At 35.9% G+C, this 22,046-nt stretch overlaps 2 protein-coding genes across 5 annotated transcripts in view; one reads left to right on the top strand and one right to left on the bottom strand.

Moving 5' to 3' along the window:
- The first annotated feature begins 6,247 nt into the window (after nucleotides 1-6,247).
- The window catches only part of tdrd9 (tudor domain containing 9), a 178,663-nt gene continuing 162,864 nt past the window's right edge, over nucleotides 6,248-22,046 (top strand). For all 4 annotated transcript variants that reach the window (XM_039741781.1, XM_039741784.1, XM_039741783.1 and 1 more), the window contains exon 1: nucleotides 6,248-6,469. In XM_039741781.1, coding sequence (XP_039597715.1) covers nucleotides 6,360-6,469 — 110 coding nt within the window. In that variant the 5' untranslated portion in view covers nucleotides 6,248-6,359. The remainder of the gene's footprint in view (nucleotides 6,470-22,046) is intronic.
- On the bottom strand, nucleotides 11,975-19,749 carry rd3l (RD3 like). The gene is made up of 3 exons (XM_039742118.1): nucleotides 19,688-19,749; nucleotides 17,464-17,766; nucleotides 11,975-12,314 (listed from the first exon to the last, which is right to left on the bottom strand). The coding sequence occupies exons 2-3, from the start codon at nucleotides 17,757-17,759 to the stop codon at nucleotides 11,975-11,977; spliced, it is 636 nt and encodes a 211-aa protein (XP_039598052.1). The 5' UTR covers nucleotides 17,760-17,766; nucleotides 19,688-19,749.

Raw genomic sequence — 22,046 nt, forward strand, 5'->3', positions numbered from 1 at the left:
TTATCAGAAGCACTCATACACTTTGTGTTTCTGGTTCAGTTAAAGCTACCAATTAACTTAATGTGCATTTATTTAAGAAAAGGTAAAAAAAACAGACTTTCCTTTGTTTCTTGGTGCAGAAAGAATTGTCTGCAACTTAACATAAGCAAAACCAAGGAACTGCAGGCTCTATGTTCAGTCACTATTCAAGAAGTGAAAGTACTGTAGAGGTGGTGCATTACTTCAAGTACTAGGGGGTCCAACATCAGTGACAGCCAGGACTGTTCTCGTAACACAGAGGAATTATATAAGTAAAAGTAAGAGCAGAGCAGACTCTTTTTTTCTTGGTATATTGTGTTCCTTTAATGTGGGTAGTGACATTTTTCACATATTGTACAACTCTGTGATGGCCATTATAATTTTCTATGCTGTGGTGTGTTGGGCTAGTAGCATCACTTTAAGAGACGTCCACCAAATTAACAAACTAATTAAAAGGGCAGGCTTGGCTATGGGATGCACTCTCGACCCCCCCTAAAAGTAGTAGTGAAGGAGAGAATTAAAACAAATCTGAGTATCATTAAGAACAATGTTGCACATCCTCTCTCCATGACACACTAACACTGGAGCCTTTCAGTGTTAATCAGCAGGAGTGTGTCAAGAAACGCTACTGAGGCTCCTTTATACCAATAGCAATACGTCTGTATAATGCCTCACTGGGTCTGTGACTGCCAAGTTATAGGTTATTTTTCTTTTTAGTCATTCTGGTGTATATTATTGTCGTAATATAGTATTATTTATTTATTGAGCTTCTGTAAAACACCACATGTTCCAATTGGGATAAATGAAGATCGATCTATCTATAAAGAAAGGAAAAAACAAAAACATGCTAATGCTAAAAGCATGAACAAACTCAATATAGACAGGAACCAAGTCCACATCTAAACCTAGGTCACCAGAGCTGAGAGGCATCAGCATTCACCACTGTGCCACCCACTAATCAGATATCCATCCATTATCAAACCATCCTAGTCCAGTTTAAGGTCATTGGGAGCCAGTACATTCAAAGTTGAAGTCACATAATGCACACTGTATAGATGAAATGAACTGGATATAAAGATGGCTAATGGAATTAGGAATTATCAAGTGAGTTTCAGAGTTTGGATAAGGGCAAAGACAACCAGAGGCACAGAAGATGAAGAATAAAATGGCATTAAGTGCAGTATCCAAAATCCAAAGATAAAAAAAAGGTTTATATAAATGCATCTGCCACAGAAATGCCCTTAATGCCCTTGACAAAAAGAAGCTTGTGCATTGGTCCATTCCCAGTTCTCATCAATACAATCAATGTGATAACTGTGTTTCCCTCATTCTGCTTATTTTTCAGGCTGCCAGTGTAAATGAACATCTGCTCATCGGGCTAAGGAAGGAAAAACTGAAATGTGCCCTCCAGACCTTATTGCTTGCTAGAATGACTTCACATTGTGACATATCAGTGCAGTCAGTAGAAGTGCAGAGGATGGAGCATTAGAAGCCTACAGAGGCAGGCAGACAGACAGCCTCAAACCAGATTTTTCTCTTACTGGTGTAAAGAGGGGGTGGGGGTCCTGGATTGAGCATCATGCACCATTCAGCAGAAGAGATGAAAATGGACTCTTCTTACTGTCAATGGCTTACTGTAACCAGTCTCAGAGAGCTTGTACTTCTGGTCAGTTCAGTATTAGGTCCTGGGCATCTTATCCCATTCGTAAACGAAAAAAACAAAATGCAGGAAACAACCCTTGAACAGAAGCTAGTCTTAAGCAGACCATGCACACGTATTCAGGTTAATTTAAAGTTGGCCAGCATGTCAGCAGTAACCTGCAGTGGCTGTAATAAATGGGGTTTATAGAGAAGTTCACTATGATCACATGCTAACTTCACAAAAAAATGTACCCCAGTTGCGAGTCCCAATAGGATTCATTTGCCAAGTGATGGCACTCCCAGGTAGATGGGAACATGCCAATTGTACTGTAGTGTGGAGCAAAACATCCATACTGTATACAGAAACCATTTGGAAAGGGATGCCTCAGTGTGACACTATAAGTGAACCTTGCAAAGATTTGAAGGAGTTGTGAATGTTACCTTCTCATGTGACCTGACACTGATGGATCTCACCACAGGAAATACCTTACATTATTGTAAATGTTTGTGCAAGCTGTGGTTGCAAAGCTGAACTATTTCTGACAGTAATTAGGCAATCTCAGCATAAAAATATATCCTCATATTCTTATGAACTTGCATAAAACTACTCACAGAACTGCCAGCAAATCTGATTTATCCTTGCAGCTGATTCAGCCTCAGGGCCTCTTTATCTCTCTTAGGATTCATATAAAAAGGTTTAAATTCATTTGTGGTTGATCAACCCATGTAAATATGCGAAAAATGAATGCCCTGTAACACTAAGGATCACACCCTGCAAGATACAATTTTTTCCCTGCCATCCCATATTTTGTTGAGAAATGTATTTTTATTATTTACAGACATGGCTAAAAGTACTGGAAAATAATTACAATTTTCTGTGAAATGTGTTGAAAAAAAAAGACAACAGCAATTGGCATTCACCATTTTTTATTCCATAGTATAAATCCTGGCAAAACAAACTTAACAAAGGCATCTGCCTTTTTACAAAGGCCTTTTGACCCAGGCACCCACAGTGGACCAAGGAAAGCTCAACTGCAGCTTGACAAAATCTGCACAAAGTGTCAGAATTAGCTGGCTGGAACTGAATATGGAGCAAAAAAAAGCAGCCAGGGGAATACGGGACTGCGATTTATTAGCCATCTTCTTTTAAGTCAATGAAAACACCCAAATCGCACTCTGGTGCAGACCAAAACAACCATACCGAAACTTTTTGGAAAGGGTGGTCTCGGTGCGGTACCAAGCGAAATCAGGAGGGATTCGCTTTAGGCACGACTGTGGTTGGACACAGGACCAATCGAACTACATGAAATATTGCGTGAAATTGGGAGCGGGAGCTGTAGTGGAGATTACTAAACGACTGCTGATGGTAACTGGAAAATCTCGTTTACATCATAGTGGGTCCAGGATTAAGATGGAACATTAAAAACAATGAACTGGTAGAAAAATAAAATGCACACTGTTACAAATGTAACACAATTCGTATGAAACAGCGCGCACAATAACTAGCAGCACCTATACAAACTGAAAGCTGCGCGCACGATAGACCAGTTGAGCATTTTTTTTTTTTACAAAAAAGGATATATCTACTTGTGATCGGATTGATCAAAACACTTTAGGAGGTGTCGAGAAACGAAAGGCAATATAATTATCGATGATCAAATGCCCTAATCTTACACCATGAATACACTAGTTAGAGCAGGTGGGGCATCCTCTCAACGCAATGGCACGTTAGTGAATGTTAATCAAGCGTTCCAAAGTAAGCACTATTAAACGCCACGTATGAGAGTTAAGATGGTACACATGTAATTCGCGATGAGTAAAACTGATGTTACGTTCATACTATGAGTATTGGAGAGTTAATACGCAACAACAGTTAAATGAAAATTACGTGATAAATCTACAGGCATAAAAGTACAGTACATCAGTGTATGCCTTTAGCGGAGCCTACCTTCTGTTATATACTCGGCTATCTGAAACTTCCTTTAGCACATAATTTAAGTAGTCTTCCAGTTTAAAATGCGGCAGTGCGCAAACTGAACTTCTGTCGACCCTCCGTATTTTTCACGGGAAAAGGGTTTCTGCTAAATGAAAACAGTCCACAATAGACCCACTTCGTTTTATCGATATGTACAGTTCGCTTTAAAGCTTGCAGCGTAAAACACAACTAACCTACCATGAAATTGAAACAACGTAACGAATCACCGGCTGATTCTGAACTAAGCAAACGCACCTGGGGCTTCATGTATGAACGGTGCGTACGCACAGAAATGTTGCATAAGAACTGTTCCACGTTCAAATCGCGATGTATAAAACCTACACTTGGAAAAAGCCACGCACTTTTCCACGGTACCTCATACCTTGTCTTACGCATGTTCTCCGCTCGGTTTTGCAGACTGGCGGCACCCAGCGTCAAAGCAGTGCTACTGTTCCTGTGTGGTTACTCTTTATTTTCCTGACGCGGCTTTATAAATACACTGAAACTAACCGCATCCGCATAATGTTTATTAGTGTAATGCATCTGATTATAATTAACTTGTAACAATATAATGGTCCAGGGAATAGCCATAGTATTCCAAATACCATAACTGCTTTAGCGTTGTTACTCTCACTGCACCTTCTTCTTCTTTTTCTTCTTTCAGCTGCTCCCTTTAAGGGTTGCCAAAGCGGATCATCTTTTTCCATATTACTCTCACTGCACCACTCGGAGTATTTATATCACTGTATCTGAGTGGGGAATCACAGCAGCAGCTGATCGGAAAGATAAATATCGGTATACAGCATCAAGCCCACGCTGCCTCGGCCACGGCAAAACGTTTCAAAGCCTTTCCTGTACGGACCTCGCGATTCAGAAACAGTTTCATCCCAAGAATTATAAACGCACACAATCAATTGCTCCTTGTACTGTAGAACTGTTTGTATTTATAAGTACAATTACCCCATTGTAAACTTGCACTACAGTTATAATATTACACAACCTGCCCACTTTATAAAGCACGTATTTACATATGATGACAGTATATTTTGTAAGATGAAATGCAGCAAAATATATTGATTATATTATACAGGTAAAACTTTAACTTCATTTAAATAATCTGTATTGTTAATAATTAAACATGTGAGGATATGGTGCAGCAGCGCTTGCATGATTATTGTTCCTGCCTCGCGCTGTATATTTGCTGAGACTGGATGATTCATGGATAGAATAATTAAACACGTACTATGAAGATATTTCAATTTTCCTTAGAAGTTTCGTTGTAAGCTTACAGATGGCTTAACGTCTATTACAGAACTGATTGTGTGGCGATTGGGTATTTGGGGAAAGAAAAGTAAGGACAAGAATTTAAGGTTAATTGAAGGTTTGAAAAAGACAGTGCTACAATAAATTATTTCATCGAAGGTCGCGCATGGCGCAGCAGCATCTTGTATGATACATGAAAATCACTGCGCCATCGTGTTCTGAATAACATGCTTTCATTCTAATCATCATGAAAATTATATCACGTATACATCTCAGTATTTTAATTATTCAGAGAGCTGTAATATCACGAATGTAATGGATTCTGTTTCCTGTCGGAGAAAGAGAAAGAAGGGAAGCACGTAGTGATTCACACACATAGAGCACATGGAAGATCAAATACAAAACAAAGCATTTAACGTGCTACTTTAGTTACGATGGGATTTGAGAAACTAGTAAATTGAATGATTTTAAGATGAAATTTATGTTCTACTTTAATGACAAAATAAACTATGTGATTAAAGTGGATATTTCGAGAGTGAAGTTAACATTTCGTGCTTTTTTTTTACTCTGTGCCTTTTTTCTCACTGTACCCTAATAAGCTTCCATATGACACTCAGACGGTGGGCTACGTCTCGCCTTTTCATGGCGACTTTGATATGTGACAACTTTTTTATGTCGGGCAATGTGCGACTTTGTGAACTTGAGCTTGTTTCTCCAACACGCTATGTCACTCGATCAATTTCCTTTTGTTGATTATACCACTGTATAAACCAACAAATAGTACTTTTTTCTTTGCCTCCACTTGGTATTCGCTGAAATTCTTATATTTTCCCTCTTGCTTTTGCCATTGCCTTTTCACAGAACGCTGCACTTAAGGTCTATTTATATTGATTTGCATATTCAGAAAGGCGTAATTCTGGGAGGAGACGGGGCGGGACAGAAGGCGAGTGCACGTGCGTTAGTTTTCACGCTAATCGGGATTTATGGAGCGGAAGAACGCGGAAGTTGGAGTACGCACAGATTCCTGCATCTAGAATTTTCTGTGCGTGAGCACATTTCGGCTTTTGTGCTTACGTCATATTATAGTGCGAATTCTACGCAAGGCGTTATACATAAGGCCCCTGGCGTGCAAAAACACCTTACGATTTTTTCTCAAGAAAGCAATAAACTCTGAGCATTTACGTCGAAGTCCTTGGGGTGTTTTATAACTTATGGTTCGTTTGAAAGTTTGCTGCTTTAAACACATCCAAGCTACCCAACGTTTACAAACAAAGTACCTTTCTCGATTCTTGAGAAAGAACTAGAACTGCGGTTAGTTCTTATTCGAATTAGAAAGTGGGCGGTGCTGCTGTAAACAATGGGTGGGGCTTTTGAGAGAGACTTGGTAGGGCAAGAGCGGAGGCTTCCAAGTAGCGAGTGTTTGAAAGTGAGAAAAGCAGGTTGATATTACTTCAGTTCTACAATGAACAGTGCCGTTACTGTCGAAAAAATTAATGAATGGTTTTCAATTGGCACACAGATTTTTAGTGCCAAAAACGAGGAGGACGCAAAGGAAGGTTCTCTTGAGCAAAGGTAATCGGGAACGCCATTAACGACATGAAAACGTTAACAGGCGGCTTGTTTTATGTTAAAAGTTTTATCATTTGAATATTGCAGCTGTATAGTAGTGTGAGATATTCCAAAAGGTATAATATGTGTGTGTGTGTGTGTGTGTGTGTTTGTTCGGAAAAAGCTTTCGTAATGGTTCATTGTTTATTTTTTTTCTGCTTCTGGCAAGAGTAGCCCCAGTTATGAATGCTGAATAAATTTGGCTCGCATATTCTTAAATTATTTTTTTCAGGAAGGCTTAGTGTTCGTTAAACTTCCAATACTTCGTTAAGAAAACTCGGGAAAAAATGTGCTGTATATTTTATAAGTATTTCAAAAGCTTCGTTTTTAAAAGGCGTTGGCAAACTTTCAAAATACATCGTATCCTAAAACAGTTTTATGCGACGTAAATTACTGTGTAATGTGCTCTTTAAATTTTCTCTTGGAAGGAGATATTTCAGCTCGTATTTCTAGCTGAAAAGCTCAACAACCGGGAAACGACGTCATTTCGGCTGTGTTGGGCTAGGCAGGCGGACGACCACGTAGATTTTTTTTTTTCAACTCTACAACGGGCACTTTAATTCGCAAATTTTATGTTTAAGAAATCTAAGACTGTTAATTGTTGTTACAGTGTCCGAGAATTATCACGCATGCTCCTTTGAATGAGAGAAATAAAAAAGTAAATAGTCCGTATATGGTTTCTGGCGGGAACAGAAAAGTGGGCGATGTGATTTTATTTTTTTTTCTCTGGAGTATCACACTCTTGCCGTTTCCGGAAGGAGTGTGAATCAAACGGTAGTGTTTCCTTATATTGTACTCTGTACAATTTTTGCTATCCTCGAGTTCAGTTGCCTCAGGCACGCTTACAGAAATATGGAGTGCAATTAGCTATTGAGTACCTCAAGTTGGCTTCTAATTTACAAAAAAAAGGTTGCACATTCTTACATTACTCATCCTATACAGCCGCTTTTCTCACTGCAGTTCTGGAAAACCGTGCACTAGCATCTGTAGTGTTAAGATCAATTTGTGATCCTTGGGATTAATAAAGTATCTATCAATCTATCTAGTTTCAGAGAGAGTTTCTGTTCGCGATTAATATGAGTTCCTGTTAACTGACCTTACCAAGTGTTTTCTTCTATTTATATATTGTGTGCAATCATAGATATACAGGTGACAAATACCAAATAAAAGTTGCATTTTATGTACAGTATGCATTTGTGTGTGATGTATCATTGTCAGTATTGTGACGAGACATGCCGTTGGAAGTTTAAGTTGAACTCGATGTATTTAGTTATGTAAATGAAAGTTTAAAAAGTCTGAATTAGCTGCTCATAAGAAATGTAAATTTACATCATGAGTATGAAGTACACAATAACCAAGAATAGTTGCATCAGATATTTGAAGTATTGGAATGTGTGATTCAGTTTTAAATGTTTAAACTCTAAACATATTGCTGATTGTAATAGAAATGTTTCGATTTTCACCCTCTGACAAAGGAGTAGATCCTTTAGTAAAGGATCAAAAATAACATTTTGTAATGAAAATGGCTGTACATGTCATTCTTACTGACTGCAGGCCTATCTCCTAGCGTAGTAGTTCTTGTCCCTTTTTGTGACAGCCAATAATATACTTCATGTGAACATATCAGTACAGTGTTTATTTCTGGTAATTGGTATTGTTATAACTGAAAGTAATGTGTGAAGGATAAGTCATTATCTTTCAAGTTTTCTTGCTAAATTTTAATATGAAAATTAAACTTGCCATCCATTAGTTTACAGTTACGCAACAGCTTTAAACAATATGTGACACATACATTCCCTTCCAAAAGAAGGGATGACGTGTGAATAAAATCCATAGTACTATCTAAGAAGGCAAACACTAAGAAATTTATAACTAGATAATAGGGATGTGGATAAAAAACATATTAAAAATTTAGCTGTTTTGAACAAAAAAAATTTCCTTAACCACTCACTAGATGAGAACTGCTCCAGATCACAACAGGATGGGTGCTTGACAGCTTTATGTGACAAAGGTGGTATAGTGCATGAAGAAGAGCTGTAACAAAATTGGTAAAAATTTATTGCATGAGACGCAGCAGATATCTCTTTTGGTAATTGCTAGTTTCATAGCTCTGCTTGCATATTTCGTTAGCCTGTGTGGTGCAACGTATTCTGATTCAGTAACTGGACATCTTGGGGAAAATGTAATAGACTGCTGTATTCTGATAAAGGAAAATATTCCCTAGACTTCATTTGTGGTTATAACTGCTGTCTGCTGGACCTTGAACACATGCTCCTCTATGATGATGACATGACAATATATAAATTGGAGTTCGACCGATGCACGTGTTGCAGATCTGATCAGCAAATAATGGAGCTCAGTAACTTAATCAGCATCGTCAGAAGTGACGCTGGTTGGGCACCATCATTTTGAGTGACATAATTCGTCAAAATGTGCTGAAGTGGATGCGAGTGTAGTTTTGAAGACTCCTGATTTCATACAGTTGGTAAACTGTATTGGTTATTAGGAAATTTAAAAAATATATATTTTGTTTGTACACAGTGCAGGTTATGTTAAAGAACTACATGGGTTGCATAAATATGTGCATGTGACCAGTTTTTTTTTAAATGAAAAACTGTTGCAATTACAGAACCTTGTCTTTAACTGCTATTCCATTCGCATTATGAGTATACATGAGTATGTTAGGGTAGATGTACATTGTCCTTCGCTTCTGGAAGGCAGTAGTTCAAAGTATAAACTACTCTGGCTTCTGAACGCATGTACTAGACTGCTTTACTCAGGTGGAGGGTTGGAGATATTGCACTTCCGGTCACTGTGGACCTTTAGGACCAGAACTGAATACATCTGCAATAGGTGGTGCACTGCAAATGTTAACGCTGAAGTCTGTATTGATTAGTTGGATTTCAGCCTATTTTAGGCAGGTAACACAGCTAATTTAAAAATACTTCAGGGTAGGTTAAAAGTTCTAAGTGCTACTACATTTATTTTGGTACTTTTAGTTCCCTGCATCTTGTCCAGTTTTCCGTGCAGCTATTTGCATTTCTGGTCCTCTACGTTCAGGCAAAGTGATGTTTGGATTGTCCAGCAAGATCAGTACCTAATGAGCAGGTGCTCAGTGTTACAGGCAGCATTTATAAGGACAAGAGCAGCTCTCTCCATGGCATAAATGCAAATAACCTATGCTTCCAGCATTATGACCTCCCTTTACTGGAATGGGAGTAATAGTTTGACCATGTCACTTTTATTAGTGACTGTTTACAATTGTTGTATTTACTATTTTTAAATAGTGTGGAATTTAAGAATATGGTATTGTTTGGCACTTTTTTTTTTTTTTAGTATTGTACAGTTTCATTTAGAGTTGTTATATACTGTATTTCATCTTTTTCTGAATACTTGTTGACACTTGTTTCTGTACAGTTAAAATCCAATTTGTATGCATGTTTTTTTATTAAATACATATTTTCTATTTTAAATATACAAACATTGACATTTTTTGAGCCTGGGGTTGGTTTGGGACTATTTACCTGTCACGAATATCTGGAATCGTAGACTTTTTTTTTTTTTCTTTCTTCAATCATCATTTAGTTTTTCTATACGAAGTACGTACACTTATTATTGCAGTATATAGTATTCAGCCTCATACATTGTCCTTAGTTTGTTCTATTGCAGAATAGTCATTTCCACATTCCAATAGTCAGTGTTCAAAACCAAGGTCTAGTATGGCTGGACATGCCTAACTATTGCCTGTCACCAGACTGACATTGTGCCTGACGTTCATCATTTACCTGGTTGTTGGTGAACCCATGTGACTATTCACAAACATACATGATATTGTTGAAACTGCTTAATCTATTTCTGTATTGCAAGATGTGGGGACAATTATTGGGTGCAAGGCAGAAAACAGCCCCAGACAGGGTGGCAAGCCATGCTGAGCTCCTTCACTCATACATGCATCATACATTTTCAGATAATTGTTAAACACCACATCTTTAAAGGATGCTAGAGGTACTAGGGTGTTGTACCATGTTAGCCATTATGAACGTAGAGAGAAGTCCAGCAAAATTACACCATTTATTTGCTAACTAAAAATATTACAATATGCAAGCTTTCGAGGCAACCTCATATTGTAATCTTTTTAGTTAGCCAATAAAAGGTGTCATTTTGCTTTACTTCTCACTAGGATGTTGGAGGAAAATCTGTGCAAACAAGGTGAAAACAGAGGGGTAAACAAACTTTAAGAATTATTTTAAATGTTAACTTTTTTATTGTTAATGAGCACAAGTATATTGTCCTGTTTATTCTTAAACACTATTAAAAAAACACACTAGTAAAGTAGCTGTGGTTCCACACACGTGAAACTTAACAAAAATAAAGTACCTGAACAATATTGTATAACCTTTTTTCAGATATTGACAATTCTGAAATATTAACAATAAAAATAAGGGAATTTATTAGGGTATGTGGAGAGAGTTAAATAGTCTTGAATATACTGATTGTTGCTTTCAGAAGGAAAATCGGATATAATTCAGTGACTGTAGATTCAGAACAAGATTATCATACCTACTGTATATTTTGAGTATAGATAACTATGAGTCATTTGTTTAAATTTCATTTTTGATTTATATTTTATATTGGTCCATCAAAGGTTGTACCTTCAAATGACCATAATTTGTGTAAAAGTAGATTCAGCTGTTTTAAATCAGTTTTCTAGCATATTTTGTCTGGAGTGCTCCTCTTCTTTCATCGCTGGAAAAATGTTCTTACATTTCAGAACACAACAATATCACAAAGATGATTAAATTGACAGTTTTCAGAAATGTATTAAAAAAAACAAAACATATGCCTGACATTATATCATTATTTTTAACACTTCACATTCTCTGTACAAGCAGTTTAACCCTTTCCTTACTATAGCAATATTCCATTACCCTTGTTATTTTAACATAAACTGAGATTTCTTAACAATAGATTCCTCAGTTATAGGAAATTTCTCTGGTCCAAATAATTTTCTTGCCATTAATGTGTATTTTTAAACCCTCATTTAAAAACACAAATAGGCTAATGGTATTACACCAATAATACAGCATTCATAATAACTTTCAGTAGTTTGTAGCTTGTTTCCTGTTGAGGTATGTGTAATGTGTAAAGCAAACACCTGTATAGACAACAAAGGTATCGGTCATTTAACGCATCATAAAAGAGAACAGAATTTTTAAAGGAAATGTCACTATATCTTCATGGGAAAGCTGAAAGCCCTTGCTAAGGCCAAGAACATTACTTGGTAGTAGTATGTTTTTAACGCTAATTATAAAAATGTGAATGGAAATACATTATATACAGGCAAAATGTGTACAGTAGTGTTTGATATGTTGGACCTTTGTTGCAACTTGGGACTTATGGCTCTTCAGCTTTAGGTTTTTGGGTTATCTAATTCAATGATTCAGTGAAGTTGCCTCTTCAATGATATTTTTATAGTATTGTGCTATAATCATCAGAACAGGTACACTTAGAAGGATGATAGTATGGTAAATCCCATATCCTTTGTGGGAGGTATTGACATGCATCTCTCATGCTTTTATCAACATAGCTGGAAATGGTAGGGATCTCTTCCTTGAAGGTGTCAGAGCAGTCGGAGGCACTAGAAGTAATAGAGCACTGTTTGATTTGGTGCCTGTTTGACCAAGATTCCATCATCTTTATTTGTTGCTTCTCGTCTCCTTTTTTACTAATGAATTCCTTTAAGACTTGTTTGAATTCATACACCAACTCCCAAGGCAATATATCACTATCCACTAGAGCATCTCGAAACCTGAAAGAGAAGTATAGACAGCTGTGTCATTTGGTAGTTTAACACTTGCATTTATAAGTATTCAAGCCCCTCAGTGGTCAGTGGAGTCTCAAGTTATAGTTTTAGTAACCATTAACTTTTGATAGTCCTCTCAATTGTTTTTGCTTACAACCAATATTCTGTTAGTTATGTAATGCATAAGAAACTATATTGGTAATCTTAGAATGCAAGAAAAAGTTGCATTGCTGCACTTACTATAAATTTCTTTGTTTCTGAAAGAATTTCTATATGGAAGTAAAAATGCAATTTGAAAAACATTCCACAACACTTCTTTTCACATTCCCTTCATTTGGGTTGTGGCCTAGCAATGGGGACTTGTGCCTTTTGGAACAGGGATATAAAAATTATGTAAAAATTTAAAATAAGTCCTTATACTAAACAGAAAGTGATCAAAACTGAAACCAGATAAAAGCAACTTAAAAAAACCAAGAAAACAAATTCAGATGCCAAAAAAAAATTACTAAGACTCGGTTTGGGTCCAGCCGTCAGCCGGACAGCTGTCTGGACGGTAGCGGTTATTTGAGCATTACATGAGATACAGTAAATGGAAAGACAGAAAAATGGTAATCTTCTACAGACAGTCTACAGAATATTCTGCTGATTTCTGAAGAGCAAAATCCACAATATAAGAAGGTCTTGTGCCAGAGTCTTTGAATTATATTCTAAATGCTTGTTCCTTTTAATAGGAAAAATTGACTTCTGATTTAGAAATTGAAGTCCAGCAAGCATTGTGGCTATATAGAAAAGTGTTTGATAACATTGTATTAATGTGTTTGGGGGGAAAAAAAAAGTTATTACAAACTTTTGCTTTCAGAAAGATGTTTTTCTTTGGAATTAACCGTCAGCAAGGAGTTAGCCAGCACTACACAGCATAGTTCATGTACATCAGAACATGAAAAAATTGCTTTCATGAACCACTCCATTCAGCCTCCGTCCAGTCGGGAGCTGTAGCAGCGGCGTGGACAGGCAGCGAACCGCCCCATCAAGCCTCCGTCCTGCACACGAACGGTAGCTGTGGCCCCAGCGACTATGGACCCTGGGTCGCTGCTTGTCTAGCACCCAACCGCCCACTGAGAATGAATGGGGTGCTGCTCCCACTGCCCCATGAACCTTGTCTCGTGGGGTGTTAGTGTCTCAAAGAAATTGCAACAACAACAACATTTATTTATATAGCACATTTTCATACAAAAAAATGTAGCTCAAAGTGCTTTACATAATGAAGAATAGAAAAATGAGAGACACAGTAAGAAAATAAAATAAGTCAACATTAATTAACATAGAATAAGAGTAAGGTCCAATGGCCGGGGGGGCAGAAAAAACAAAAAAAAAACTCCCGACAGTCGGAGGAAAAAAAAAAAAATCTGCAGGGATTCCAGGCCATGAGACCGCCCAGTCCCCTCTTGGGTAAGTAGGGCGTGACGTGCAAGTAGTCTCATGGGACTTCAAAGTGTCTCTCTGAGATGACCGGGTCTTGACACAAGATTTTTTTTTTTATGTAATAGATACATATCATCACACACATAGGACTATTCAAAATGAAAGAGCAAATTTCAAAAATGTATTTCAAACAAACTGTATAAGACATAAACACATTCCACACATCACTGGATAGAGGAAAGTTCAAAGTTTGGTCCTATGGTCTTTGAGGGTGCATGCATGCACTCAACATGTGTAGTGCGACGAACATCCTTTTTTTTTTTTTTCTTTCTCATTCTTGTACGTCTGTTTCAGATTCACACCACATGCATGGCAGTGCTGTGTTCAAAGGCTGGAGATGTTTGTATCCATCTTGATGCTGAGGAAAGTATAGATGCAGAGGCATTTGAATAACCTGTCATTGCACTTTAATGTGTTAATTACACAGATCAACTGTGTTTTTCCCAGCTCTGTTAGAGCAGAGCTGTCTCATTTGATTTATCACTGGTTGTTGTGTCTGACACAGAAGTTTAATGTAAAAAAAAAAATTACTATTTGCCTTGCCCTTTGTGGAGGAAAAGTAAGCAACAATATTAACAAATAGAAATGTTTAACTTACAGTCTGCACAGAGATGTAACTGAACAATTGTTGAGAAATGCAAGTTACATTTACAGTGACCCCTCCTCGATTGCGGGGGGTTGTGTTTCAGAACCACCCGCGAAAGGTGAAAATCAATGAAGTAAAAACCATATGTTCATATGGTTATTTTTATATATTTTAAGCCCTTATAAACTCTCCCACACTCTTACAAACATTTCCCGCACAGTTATACAGCATAAACCCTTTGTATTCTCTTAGATATTAGGTAAGATTTGTTGAAATTATGTATGTAAACACACTGTTTATATACAGTAAAAGCTAAATATTATTTTAAAGATATCAAGCATCTCCAATATCACATATGTTACAGCCATTAAGAGACAGGCCACTAGCAATAAGTACATGCAATGCAAGAAAAATTGTATACAGTAAAATGTGTGTACAGTGACACAACGTACATACATATACTAAGTACTGTGTATAGAAAATTAATTATAGTTACCAACAAAGACACGACGACTTGTCTGATAACAATGAGTTTAATTTTACTGCACAACAAAGGAGAACGTTACAGCTCTTCTAAAGGAGCCTCTTCAGGCGACCCTGTAGCACCGCCGTTGTTCTTCTGGCAGTCTTCAATCCAAATCCCTAAAGCAGATTCCATCCGGACTACCGCCTTATTACGTCCACTTACAACTCGTTTTACACCCTGGTTAAAGGACACTGCAGCCGTAGATCTTGTATTCTTTTTCCTCCTTTTTAAATAAAAAGAATCGTGGACTCATTGATGCCCCAATGGTGCCCTACAGCAGTGTAGCTGTTCCCTTCCTTCAGCATATCCAAAACTTTTACCTTTTTCGGCAATTGTTAGCATCTTCCGTTGGCATTTGGGCACGGCCCCTGAAGCAGTAGCAGGAGCAGATCGTTTTGGAGCCGTAACGAAGGGCTTGACTATGCACAAAGATAAACACAAACGAGCACAAAAGTTAACTCGTTACAAAGTGAAACACGTTGATGCTGAATGAGCGAGAGGAGACTTCCTGGTTAACGCAGTGGAATAGAATTTGGGGCTCCGTCGCTGAGCCAATTAACTCCATGCTCTGATTGGGTAACTTCTCAGCCATTTGCCAATAGCGTCCTTTTTATGAAATCAACTGGGCAAACCAACTGAGGAAGCATGTACCAGTAGAAAAAAGACCAATTGTCCACAGAAACCCGCAAAGCAGCGAAAAAGCTGCATTATATATTTAGATATGCTTGCATATAAAATCTGTGAGAGTGAAGCCGCGAAAGTCGAAGTGCGATATAGCGAGGGATTACTGTATAGGAAAATAGCACATTTAGTTATGTTACTATCATATTTTTGGTAAGAAAATTTAAAAGCTGAATCATATGTGTCCTTTTCCAGTTCCTTAAACAATGGGTGTCGATTAAAGGAATACTCCACCAAAAATATTCTCTTTTATATATTACTTACCCCTTGCAAACTGTAGTGGTTGCCTAGAAAAAAATGTTCATGCTTTCTTGGAAAAAGTACATAAAGAAGATTCAAACTTAATGTGAACCAGCTGTGGGCATCTACAGAAAGTGTGAAAAATGTCAATGGAACATAAATTCCCAAAAACTCATCATAAATGTTAAACCGGAAAGTTGCATTCCCATTATACTGTGCTTTTAATTTGAAGATCCACCTCTCCCATATTCATTAGTAAAGAATCCTATCTTCAGTCTTTTTATGCTGAGTTTTTCAGAAATGCATGCATTTTTTGTTAAAATATAATACAGTATCTACTTTATACGTATGTTCCGAGATTGTGAATAGATAAGACATGTGGATTATGCGACCTGATTTATGCAAGAATTGTTTTTTTCTTTTTTCCATGGATGTCTTCCACATTGTTTTCCTTTATCCAGAGTTGATCATTGTACAGTCCTGTTGAATTTAAGTCTTTATGTGCTTTCTTCATGGAAACAAGATTAAAAATTTCTCGGCCAACTCTACAAACTACATGGGATAGTGGATTATTCCTTTTAAGTCTTTTCAATTAAAAAAAAAAAAAACACAAGGACAAGATTTTCCTGTGTTTCATTTCTGAGGGAACTTTTTAAATTATTATGTTATAGTTAAATGAAAGTTCACAATACAAGTGATAGAAATACATTATTCAAATAAGTATTTAGCTTCCACACCTTGTTGAAAACCATTTTTGAAGGTAAGGTACAACAGATATCATTGAACATTTGAAGATGAACTCGGCAGAATTATGGTAATGAAAAAAATCACCCTGTATAGATCTATTCTGATGTGCCTTTGCTATACTGGGCTGTCATAAAAAGTGAACTCTTTACCAAAGCAAGATAGAGTTCATCAAAAGAGGTTAGGTTTTATGGGTTTGGGTACTTGGTAAAAATGTTGGGGCAGATTTGCATTTGGGGGGAATCTGTTATCTGATGAAAATTGCATCATTTATTCCATTCCCTGATAATGGGTATCTAGACTTAATAAAACCACAATCCGAGCAGGGTGCATTATGCTAGTTTTTCTCCATAATGGATTTAATTGTGATGTCTTCGTGCAAGGACCAATGCACTGCATGTCATTAAAAGTAAGTGTACAGCATGTTTATAAATAGCATCGTAGTTGACTTGAACTTTACTAAAATTAGGTTAATACTTATAAAAATCCTATATTGTTGCATGTCATTCCCTTCAGATTTTCCCAGATATCTCCCAATTATCTGCTCAGTGTCTTCTTAGCTCCACAATTATTAAAAAGAATTAACAATATAGACATTCATGTGGAATTTTATACTAGCATTTATAGTATTACTGGGGTATATGTGGGTGTTTTTCTTTGCATTTTTGTGTTTTCAGTTTTGTTGTCTCACTCACAGAGGCTGTAATATGCTTTAAATTTAAGTATGTCTGACGCTAATGGAATTGGGTTAAATGAAATACATTCTTCCATTATCCAACCCGCTATATTCTAACTACAGGGTCGTGGGGGTCTGCTGGAGCCAATCCTAAATCAAATACATATATACATATTTAAATGGGAATTAAAATGTAAAGTAAGAGTATAAAATAGAGTACCTTGTCAACACAGTAGCAATATGTTTCGGTTGTATTTGTGAGCAAAGTTGTTCTAATTGCCTCTGTTCAGAAGGTGGGATGAGGTCCTTGAGACTTTCATAGCTGTGTGACCAACAATAATCTATACCACTATATGGAATCCTTTGATCCCTCTCCATCTCTCTAACCATCCTCTCCCTTTCCTCAACGTGCCACAATATTTCTCTCATTAAAGTCTTGGTGGGCACTTCTGACAACTTCTGCTCCGGTTGGTCTGTTTCTGATTTTGGCCATTTCATCCAGCCAAAAAGAGGCATAGTACAGCTGTAAAAGCAAACACATACAGGTATATTACAGATTATTTTAGAAGGAACATTCCTTCCACTGTTTTACACAGCATTACTGAGAAATTCCTTTTAAAGGGGTGATATTAATTACTCCAAGTACATTAGTTTAATGATTGTAGAATGGGGAAAACACAAATGTACATTAATATGATACTTAATATTAAATGAACATTGCATGGAAAATTTGAACTTTTAAATATTTGGAGATAATCTGCTGATAAGCACGGAGACATTAAAAGATTTAATATTTCTAATCTTAAGTTTGTTAAATGCTATTGATAATTTAGCTGTAGTTTATTGCTGATGGATCTATGATCATTTGTTCAGTTTTGCCATGGCTGTATCTGTTATTTTTACATGTTTAACTGAGTAGGAAGCCATGGCGATGTTCTGGTGTTTGGAAAATTAAAATAATAAAAGTCCTTATTGTAATATGCCTTCCTTTTGACATTTTATGAATTTGCTATTTACTTTACACAGTTGCAGGCAGCAGAATCCTATCTGGTATATTAGCTATGAATGCCTGGTTATTCTGCAACTAGACACTTGCTTGGTGTGTGTGCTTGAGGGTCCTATAATGGACTTTACCTGGCCAGGGCTGGTTTTTGCCTTTTGCCTATCGCTGTCAAAACTGGTTCATGCAACCATTTTCTGTCTGAAGTACGAATCAGATAATGGATGGATAGTATAAAATTAAAAACTTGCAGGAAATTCTTATTACCTTGGTGTAATGGATGTGTTTGTATACAGTAATCATATTCTCGTTCTATTTTTTTTATTGGTAGACTTTAATGTACAGCCCTGCTGTTTATAAATTGAAAATACAAGTAAATTCTCCCTTTTAAATAACAGTTAATTTTTTTTTTAAAGTTTTATTACTTTTTTTCAGACAGTATTCTTAAATCCATTTACCATTATTTGTGAATGTTCTTTAAAAAAAAAAAAAGAGATAGATAGATATAGATATATTTGGCTATATTACTAAATAATTGCCCTGTGTAATGTACCTGAATATTTTTTTTCCTGTCTTGCTGTGTACATTTCATATTGGTACTGAATTTAGAGGAAACATTTTATTAGGTATTTTTCAGTATGATTTTTATGTAATTTATGCAAACAGCATGAAACGTTTGTTTCCTTTGTGAAAACAGTTTTTCACATTATTTACATTTTTTTTAGTTATAAATAAATCTTTATGCCTTTTAATTATTGATAGAGAAGCTATTATAAAATTGCTTTTTTTTATATACCATGTTTTGCATAGAACCTTGGAATGTTCCCTGAATTTCTGAACTTGCGTATTTGCAATTTTGCTCAAAGTAGATTTATTTTGCATCTGTAAAAGATGTGTGTAAAGAATTAACACATGGTAGCCCTGACTGCAGCTACAAAACTAAGGTAAAAAAACGCACCATATTCACTGTAATTTTTATGTTTAACAGAGTGGTGTGGAAACATCTTAAATGAATTCATATAAATAATTATGCTGAATTAGATGGACTCTGAATCTAATCATTTAATTCTGTTGGACTCTTTTATTAGAGACTTCTTACTCAGCTAACCAAATATTCTTCCAGTCTAACAAAACAAATAACCCTAACAAATTTCCAATACGTTAACTGTAATAATTGTTATAATTAAACTTTTTTTTATAAAAATGTGTACGCTTTATATCCACCTTTTAAAGCCTCAGAACAAAATGAGGTGTATTAATATTTTTACTTTTTTTTCCTTCCAAAATTAATAAATGAGTCCAGTGTTCAGACAGTGCAACTTGAATAAGAGCAAACATTTTTCTAATAATGCAAAGTATAGGCAGAAATAAGCTTTTCATTTTAGAATTTACAGTACTTGTATTTTATAGTCATTTACTATAAAATAAACCCAATATTACTTACATTGTGTTTAATCTTCAGTTGCCAATGATAGTATTTCCCAATAGAAAGAGACCTTCTGATCTTCTTGACACCTTTTTTTTAAAAAATGTGAATTCCCTTCTCTTTGTTCCATGAGTCATTTTCATGGATGCATTTTGGTACAGGTCTGAGTCTTAGTGTGTTGTAAAAGGATAGCTTTTGCTCTCTGAAAAGTATTTTCCTTTCTCACTGTAAAAAGAACAAAATTACTGTTCAGTTACGATGCTTTCTTTCCCTTCTCTTGAATAAAGATAAGTCTGTGATGCAGCCAGATGTGTCCTTACCTCAAGACAAGCCTGTCTTCTATTTCAGTGTCTTGCTCTGCACAGCCCTCAGGCTCTTACTCTTTTGCAAAGGACTCACTCAGCGAGCAAATCAGAGAGAGAGAGCCTAGAATTGGGAATACAAGCTAAAATAAATCTGCTTTAAAAGCATTAAAAACTGAATCAACTTTGATAATTCATCAGTGGATATTTTAGCATTTTGGCAGTTTTGCTTAAGTTGTCATCTGCTATGCCACTGTGTGTGTATGTGTTTTTTTATTTATTTATTTATTTTTATATACATATTTTTCTATTTGAAATTGTGCAGCAGTCTATATGTTTAAGATAATATCCTCTGATCTATTTTTGTTTTCATGGTTTGACACTTGCATCTGTGTCATATATAAATGAGATAGATAAATAAGATTTTATGTATGCTTATATGATACATAAATTAGCATATTTTTAAATTTATAATTTAATATTTTTGCTTAAAGTCCTTCCCCAAATATAGTATGCTTAAATGCATTTTTCTAAGCTGCTGATGAGATTAAACAAATATATATATATATATATATATATATATATATATATATATATATGTAGTTGTACAATTGTTTCATTGCACTTGTTTTTGGTGCCCTTTTTCTTGCCTTTGTCTAATGCTGACCTTTTCTTTTTGAGGTAGGACGTATTTAGCCTGCAACCACTTTCTGATGTCAAAGCACTGAATCATTGGTAGTGGGTAGAAGCCATTGTATATGACTGCACAGTCTTAATTTTTCTTGCTTATAACTTGCATATTAAAAGTATTAAATGTGAAATGACACATGGGATCTCAGTGTTTATAGCTGTGCTAAGCTGTTTTGGCAAAAAAAAAAAAATATTTGCCACAGTTAATACTAAATCCTTGCAAGTTTGCGATTTTGAATGTTAGTGCTCAGTCTTGTTTTAATTTTCATATTTTGTTCATTATGGCTATGATAGATACTTTGGGTTGTTTAGAGTCTTGCGTTTGAAACCCACCCCTGGTTACTGTAGGTATAACGTTTATATGGTCTCCCAATCTATACTAGTATTTTGTCCTGTACTTGGATTTTTCTTTTATATCTGAAAAATATATCGAATTTAATTGACAGTTCTAAAATTTCTCCCTGTGAGCAAGTGTAGATATGTACATGATATACCTTAAAATATACTGTACTACTTTTCAACCCAGACTTGGCTTATGCTTTGTTCTTGTTGTTCCCAGTATAGGCTCTGACTCTAGGCATCTGCTTCTCCGAACTGTCGGCAGGACTGATGCCAACAATTGGACGAGTTCATGCATATTTATTTAGTAAACATGAACCTTGTACACTCCCTCCCACCCCTAAATGCCAGGATTAATCTGGCTTCTTTGGAGGGCATTAGTAGTAGTAATGCAATAGAATTTGCAGACCTGAATTGGTAGACGTGTAGCTGAATCATACAGACATTTGAGATTATTTTTTGTTGCGTCCTGTTTATAGGTGCTTTCCATTTTTGCAAGAACAGTATTGCACTTTTATTTCCAAATTGTGACAATAGACATTTCTCAAAAAAATTAGATTAACGAATTATCCAAGGGTAATGTTACTTAGTTTTATTCAATTGATATATGGTAGATATTCAGCAACATTGTTTTGTTTAGGATAGAGTTTGGAAAGTGCACAGTTTTGAAGTTCTATACTTCACCTAAAATATTAATTCACAGATAGATAATTTTCCTTTTTAAATAAGTGGAATTACTAATTTTCATCTAATGGAGGGCCTTCTGAAGTGTAAAAATATATACTACTTTGCATTCTGTGACTCAATTTACAAAGCACATTTCCAAAAAAATTGGGACAATTCCTAAACATGCCATTAAAAACTAAAATTTGCAATTTGGTAATTCACTTCAAACTTTATTTAACATGCAAAGGGACAAAGAAAAGATGTTCAGTTTTTTCACTGACCAACTTAATTCTGTTTGTTAAACTTAAACAAATTTAGAAATTGATGCCTGCAGCACACTCCAAAAAAAGTTGGGACAGAGGCAAAGTAAGACTGTAAAG

The sequence above is a fragment of the Polypterus senegalus genome, chromosome 18, assembly GCF_016835505.1.
Source record: "Polypterus senegalus isolate Bchr_013 chromosome 18, ASM1683550v1, whole genome shotgun sequence".
NCBI classification, from domain to species: Eukaryota; Metazoa; Chordata; class Cladistia; order Polypteriformes; family Polypteridae; genus Polypterus; species Polypterus senegalus.